The sequence below is a fragment of the Monomorium pharaonis genome, chromosome 8 (assembly GCF_013373865.1).
Source record: "Monomorium pharaonis isolate MP-MQ-018 chromosome 8, ASM1337386v2, whole genome shotgun sequence".
In the NCBI taxonomy this organism is placed as follows: Eukaryota; Metazoa; Arthropoda; class Insecta; order Hymenoptera; family Formicidae; genus Monomorium; species Monomorium pharaonis.
This window is the reverse complement of record NC_050474.1, coordinates 11,944,605-11,951,667: the sequence shown is the minus strand read 5'-3', so window position 1 is coordinate 11,951,667 and position 7,063 is coordinate 11,944,605. Positions and strand designations below refer to the sequence as shown.

General features: G+C 32.6%; 2 protein-coding genes across 2 annotated transcripts; one reads left to right on the top strand and one right to left on the bottom strand.

Moving 5' to 3' along the window:
- Positions 1-3,797: 3,797 nt before the first annotated feature.
- LOC118646915 (protein ALP1-like) lies at positions 3,798-4,412 on the top strand. Its single transcript, XM_036290862.1, has one exon. It carries the CDS (start codon positions 3,798-3,800, stop codon positions 4,410-4,412), a length of 615 nt encoding a protein of 204 aa, XP_036146755.1.
- A 231-nt stretch (positions 4,413-4,643) lies between these two features.
- Positions 4,644-5,377, bottom strand: LOC118646889. Its single transcript, XM_036290771.1, has 2 exons — positions 5,177-5,377; positions 4,644-4,859 (listed from the first exon to the last, which is right to left on the bottom strand). Exons 1-2 carry the CDS (start codon positions 5,367-5,369, stop codon positions 4,660-4,662), a joined length of 393 nt encoding a protein of 130 aa, XP_036146664.1. The 5' UTR covers positions 5,370-5,377; the 3' UTR covers positions 4,644-4,659.
- Positions 5,378-7,063: the final 1,686 nt, after the last annotated feature.

The window sequence follows — 7,063 nt, the reverse complement described above, 5'->3', positions numbered from 1 at the left end:
TTTTCTAATTAAATATTTACGAAATGAGAATGTATGAAGAATCAATCGTAGATATTAATTGTGATAAACCTTTGTTAATTTAACATTCCATGGAAAAAAAACAATAAGAAACGATGAGAGAATTTGATGCGGCAAATATTATAATACACTTATAAAAGAAAATTATCACTTTAAGAATCAATTGTAAATTTATGTTAATTTTTTATTAATGTTTTCATCAAGGATTTAACAGTACGACACAATTCGATAAGAAACAAAGTTAGAATTGTATGATACTGTAAATAAGATATTTAAGAAAAAGAAAGAATCTTTCGTGAATGTACGAAAAACTTTTATTAATTTACTTATTCACAATTACGATAGAAATTAGATTATTTGTAGATTCCATAAGTATCTATCGCTTTCGCTCTTTCGACTTTCTTAATCACAGCAGTTTATTACGGTTTTAATTTGTCATATCTTTGCTAACTGTCCTAATTTGTCAAGTAATCGCGAATGTGCATAGCTGCCATTGCCACGAGTATTGGCGCGGTGCAGTGAGACGCGAGGGCGGCGAAGCACAGGCAGCGGCACCGCTTCTCCTTCTTCCCCCCGCCGCCGGCAGCCAATGCTCGACACAGTGGGCCGCGCTACAGCTCGAGCGTCTCGGCTCTTCACACGGCGCGCTCTCATTCGTACAATTTGAAAAATTTATATCTCGATTATTGATAGACCTAACCCAAGACAATATTGGACTTTTATGTTCATCTTGATCGCGTCTATCTTTCCATTACGGGATGGCTTCCGATTACATTACACCCTGTATATATATGATGTTTTAATTATTTTTTCGTCGTAATATTGCTAATAGCGTACGTATGTGAAGATAAAAACTAAAACGTAAAAAAGAAAGAATTTTAAAACTTAGATTAATATATGTACATATGAGTGTTTTTTTTATTTAATATTTTATTTGGCTAAAAGGTGCTGTACACGATGCTGCTTTTGACGCTTGTCGCTGGCTTCTTTAATCGCCAGCTTTTCGCTTTCCCAAAGCGAATTTCTAGCTGACAAAGTCGCTAGCGTTAAATCATGTATTTACATTTACACGTTGCTGATAAAACAAATAAAGTCGCAAAGCGTTTGGGCGAAAATGTTATGGAGATGACCAGTCTTACAATCATGGCGTCACAGGATGATTTCCTTCAAGTCGCTGTTGTGCTTTGTGCTCAAATTCTTAAAATTGAAATTACTAATTGTGCTACACAGAAAAAAAATGTAATATAGCCAATGTAATTGCGGGCTGCCAACTATATAAAATACTCAATACAATAATTTTACTGTTAATGCAAGTACAATGTTGATACTGCAATAGCATATATTATTGTATTGAATATATCTGTAATTGGTAGCCCACAATTACATATCTTATTGGATATATTACTTTTTTTTCAGTGTATAACAAAAAAAAAGAAGAATGTGGGTACGGAAATGGTTAAATAGAAGATTAGTTCAGTGCTTCAAACAATCTTTTTAAGGAATTGGCGTTGGAAGATCCAATCGCGTACCGCAAAACGTTACGATTAACGTGCGAGAAATTTGAAGAGCTTTTGAAGAAAGTACATCCACTTATTCAAAAAAAGGATACTCTAATGCGGCCTGCTATTCCATCTCGGACTAAATTAGAAATAATTCTTAGATATTTAACCACAGGGGACTCTTACCAATCCTTAGAACTGCTTTTTAGAGTTGCAGCCTGCACGATTTGTAAATTTCTACCAGAAGTTCTTGACGCAATCAAACAAGTGTTGTGGGACTATTTAAAGGTAATCTTATAAAATTTATAAACTACTTAATTCTAAAGAAGATACAATATTCAGACTTGGTTACAAAAAACCTTATTCTTATATTATCATTTTAAAATAAATATTATTTTTTTAGAAAAGAATTATGACTTTGGATGAGAAAATATTTTTTTAATTTTTGTATTTAACTTAATATGCAACTCTTCCATAATTAAAGAAACTAATGCAATTATACTTTTAAACTTGATATAATTGAAAAACGGCAATTATAACACTATTCAATAGTAGGAATGTTCAAAAAATAAATATATTTTTATAATTAAATTGAAATAGTATTTTTCAATTTTGAACAATGAAAGTGATAATATGGATAAGAAATAAATTTTATTTTTTTTAATAATAGAGAAATTTTGTAGTACTTAAAATGTAAAAAATATAATATAATAATAAATAAAGATGAAGAAGTTAAAAACAAAAATATTTATGTAAAAAAAAGTGTTTATTTTAATTCAGCTTTTACAAAAGAAAATTTCTAATTTATTGTTTAAACATATCAGCTATGAAATTATTTTCAATGTTATCAGTAGCTTTGTGGGCGATCTTATTAAATAGAAAAGTTTGGCAATATTGTGGTCATATGGAGAACGATAATAATGCGGTTATAAAGAAGGAGGAGGATGTAGTGATGGAGAGAGAGGAGGATGTTGTGATAAAGAGAGAGGAGGATGTTGTGATGAAAAGAGAGGAGGATGTGATAAAGAAAGAGGAGGATGTTGTGATGAAGAGAGAGGAGGATGTTGTGATGAAGAGAGAGGAGGATGTGATGAAGAGAGAGGAGGATGTTGTGATGAAGAGAGAGGAGGATGTTGTGATGAAAATAGAGGAGGATGTTGTGATGAAGAGAGAGGAGGATGTTGTGATGGAGAGAGAGAGGAGGATGTTGTGATGGAGAGAGAGGAGAATGTTGTGATGAAGAAGAAAGATATGATGATGAAGGGGAATGATATTGTGATGGAGAAAGAGGAGGATATGGAAAGGGAGGAGGATATGGAGAGGAAGAATATGAAGAGCAAGAATATGATGATGGAGAGGAAGAATATGGTGATGTAGGAGAATATGGTAATGGAGAAGAAGGATTTGGTGAATTACTCAGTTGACTGATATTTATATGGGAAATAGAAGGCTTGGAGTGATAATTGGAAACAGATGAAGAATAATTTGATACGTCTTGTTAAGAAGTTTGATGGTAGAGCAAAGGAAACGCATTACTAGTTTCAGGTTGTTGGCCACGCAAAGATTCCAAAACAATCTTTGTAATAGTATTTTGAATTTCACCTCTGAGCATGACAGACCAAATGGGAGGCAAAGAACCGAGTTGAAAAGCTACATATCGGCCAAATTGATCATTTTCATCTTCTGTTTTCTTCATCTTTGAAACAATATTATCAAGATGCTCTATGGCATTTTGTACATTACTACTGAGAGTTGGACTTGTCGATTGCTTCCTTTTCAAGTTCTTCATAATTTGTCTATTTTTAGGGATTTTCTCTAATGTATCACCCGATATTTTGCGTTTTCTCTGATCGGCTTCATTATCTTTTTTCTGCTCCGGAATGTCGCTTGTTGTATTATCTTTGACTTCATCTTTATTCCTTTCTTCTTCATTATCAGGGGTCTCCAAATGCTGAGTCATCTCACTGTCATCATTTTCAATTTCTTCAAAAGTTTCTTCTTGACTTTCTCTTGTTGCACCACGATCTTCATTCTGTCAATGAATGAGAGATATTTTGTTAAATATTTTAGAAACTTATTTTTTTGTTTGCATTGTTTGTTTTAGCCACCATCTACATCACAAAAATGGACGTGCATAATGAAAGGATTTGAAACACGATGGAATTTTCCCAACTGCGCGGGCGCCATTTCGACGGAAAACATATCGAGATAGTATGCCCAGCTAATAGTGGCTCTGAATTCTTTAATTATAAGGGAACATATAGCATTATTTTATTTGCTATGGTAGATGATGATTACAATTTTACATTTGTCGACATAGGAGCAAATGGTCGAGCAAGTGACAGTGCTATTTTCAGAGATTCAAAGCTTAATCAAGCCTTAGAGAATAAATCATTTGGTCTCCCAGAAAATGCAGTGATTGTTGGAGATGATGCGTTTCCTCTGCGTTCTAATCTGTTGAAACCTTATAATAGAAGATTACTCAATGAAGAAGAACTTATCTTCAATTATCGATTGTCTCGAGCAAGACGTATTTCTGAAAATACTTTTGGTATGTTAGTATGGAGATTTGGTGTGTTCCTGCGAACAATAAACCAGACGCCTGACAGGGTAGATAAAATTGTTTGGGCTGCATGTGCAATCCATAATTGGCTCAGGAAAACTTCGGCATCAACGTACCTACCACCTAAATCTGTTGATGTAGAAGACACTGCTACTAGAGATGTTATTCCAGGACAGTGGCGAGAACAAGTAGGAAATTTAGCAGTTGTTAATTTAAAAAATTCTAATAACTACAGCTTTACTGCAGAGAGAATAGGAAAACAGTATGCTGAATACTTTGTTGGAGAAGGAGCACTTCCTTGGCAATTAAAGAAGATTGGAAGAAAGATTTAATATACATATGTAATACATTTATAATATAGTATTAAAAATGAAATTATGAGAGCTTATTTTATATTAGTTGTTTTTTTTTCTGTCATACACAAAGAGATGTATATGTATATCATAAAAAATAAAAAACACCTAACATAAAATAGGCTCTCATAATTTCATTTTTTTAATACTATAGTACACTACTAAATAATAGTTAAACGTTACATCTATTCTCTAGGTTTAGTTAAAGATATTAAATGACTTTTATTTATCCAGATATTTGTTTAAAAATAATAAATCTTACCATGTTTGATGATGAATTTCTTGTACTAACAATTTCTCGTAAGAAAGAATCATACCAAGTCAATCTTGGAATGTACAACGAATCTGGATCTGTTCCACTTTTCTTGCTACTATTCACTTTTTTCAGTTCTTTCCTGTATGTATCTTTAATACTTTTCAAGTGTGCTGTAAAAATAAAAACAATGTTTTATTACTATTTATGACTTATGAATAATTTTCCAAGCGTTACTAGTTTCCAAAGAAACCTTAATTTTTTTCTTAAATTATCTGCAGTTTTTACAAAATCAGTATAAACGAAAATGCACTAGCACAATAGAAAATAAAAATACTTTCATGATCTTTTATTTAAGCTATAGTTAAGTTATTGTATTATAAATAAATTAGAACTTATTTGTTTACAGCCTTTAAAAATGTATAAATTAAACACTATGTATATATAGAGATTTTAGGTTAAGTTTTAATATTTTAGCAAATGTACTTACCTCGGAATTCTTCTTCGCACATCTTCAAATTCCTTTTTTCGAGATCAATGAGCATCATTGCTACTTGTCCATCTCGCATGGGTTTGTTTGAGTAATCTTTTAGTTTTATATTCCAAATAATTGGATAATTTTTCAAGATCTCGAGAACAGTACATATTTCTGTATTCTTTAATCTTGCTAATTTTGGAGGCATTTTGGACACAAAAATTAAAGAAAATTCCACGTGCTATAATAAGAAATATTATAGCACCTAACTCACGCATGTACGTCTTCTTGATAATGAAACGTCAGCTGGCCATCTTGCGCATGCGCAGAATGCTGAACTATTCGCTACTCGCCCGTAGAATTATTCGCTAACGTCTTTACACGGAGTGTTTTTTGACGCTGCTGCTAAAGACGCCAGCTATTCGCTTGACGAAAGCGTTAAAGTTGAACATGTTCAACTTTAGCGTAGCGACCAACAGACGCCGCGTCTTGAAAATTTTAGAGGCTAGCGAATAAAAAATGAGCGTCTACAAGAAGTTTTTATCAGCGAATTTGCTGACGAATTAAGAAGCTTGCTCAAAGCGAAATAAAAGCAGCATCGTGTACAGCATTCTTAATGTACATTTAGATTAAGTTAAATAATAACATGGGATTTGATTAATGTAATTTTTTAAACATATTAACATCTAAAAAAAAGAAGTTATGTTAAACATATTAACATGTTTAACATAACTTCTTTTTTTTAATTTTTATATCGAAGTAATTGATGAATAAAAATGTTAACTTTTCAATTTCAAATATTGATTAAAACAAAGTTATTATACAAATTAGGTTACCGTAATACTACCTTCTCCTCTATCGAATTTTTAATTTATTATATAATATTATATTTTGTTATTGTTGTACCTTGCAGATATCTAAGAAAAAGAATCTATCGTCAATGTACCAAAAACTTTCATTAATTTACTATATTCACAATTACAATAGAAATTAGATTATTTGAAGATTCCATAAGTTTTCATCACTTTCTCTCTTTCGACTTTCTTAGTCACAGAAGTTTATTACGGTTTTAATTTGTCCCTACCTTTGCTAAATAATTTTGTCAAGTAATTGCGAATGTGCGTAACGACGCGAGTCTGGACGCGGTGCGGTGGAAGGCGAGAGCGGCGATTGATGTGAGTCTAGACGTGGTACGGCGGGACGCGAGGGCGGCGAAGCACAGGCATCGGCGCCGCTTCTCCTCCTTCCCCCCGCCGCCGACAGCCAATGCTTCACACAGTGGGCCGCGCTACGGCTCGAGCGGCTCGGCTTTTCCTACGGCGCGCTCTTATTCGCACAATTTGAAAAATTAATATCTCAATTATTTGCATACCTAACCCAAGACAATATTGAACCTGTATGTTCATCTCGATCCCTTCTACCTTTTTACGAGTAATGGTCCACATGCGTTGGGACACCCTGTATATAAATATTTTATATGTATAAATTATTAATTTTTATCTATATTTTATGTTTTTTTTACAGAATTTTCTTTATCTCCTGGCACTTGTAGCAGTGACATATGTCATGAAGAAGTAATGCAAGAAGTAACGCTTTCCGATTCTTTTCAAGAAAAAGGTATAATATATTATTACTATTAAATATAATATATTTAGGAAAAAGAAAAAGATTTATTGTTAAAATAATATGTAAGTCTTTTAAAGTTACAGTATATCTTGTTATTACAGATAATTTTCGTTGGCCACACGAAGCGATCTTACTATTATTTACTGTATATGAAGAGCAGGAATATCAATTAAAATCAGGAAAAATAACGGGCAAAAAATTTTGGAACATAATTGCTTCTAAGTTACTTGAGAAAGAGTACAATGTGACAGGTTCTCAATGTAAGAGCAAATTTGC

What these genes read in the sequence shown, in the direction of transcription:
- LOC118646915 (XM_036290862.1), top strand. Translation starts at nt 3,798, where the DNA reads ATGGTAGATGATGATTACAATTTTACATTTGTCGACATAGGAGCAAAT.
- LOC118646889 (XM_036290771.1), bottom strand. Translation starts at nt 5,369, where the DNA reads ATGCCTCCAAAATTAGCAAGATTAAAGAATACAGAAATATGTACTGTT. An exon ending in GTGCGAAGAAGAATTCCGAG is followed by an intron (nt 4,860 to 5,176) that starts GTAAGTACATTT and finishes TTATTTTTACAG; the next exon opens with CACACTTGAAAAGTATTAAA.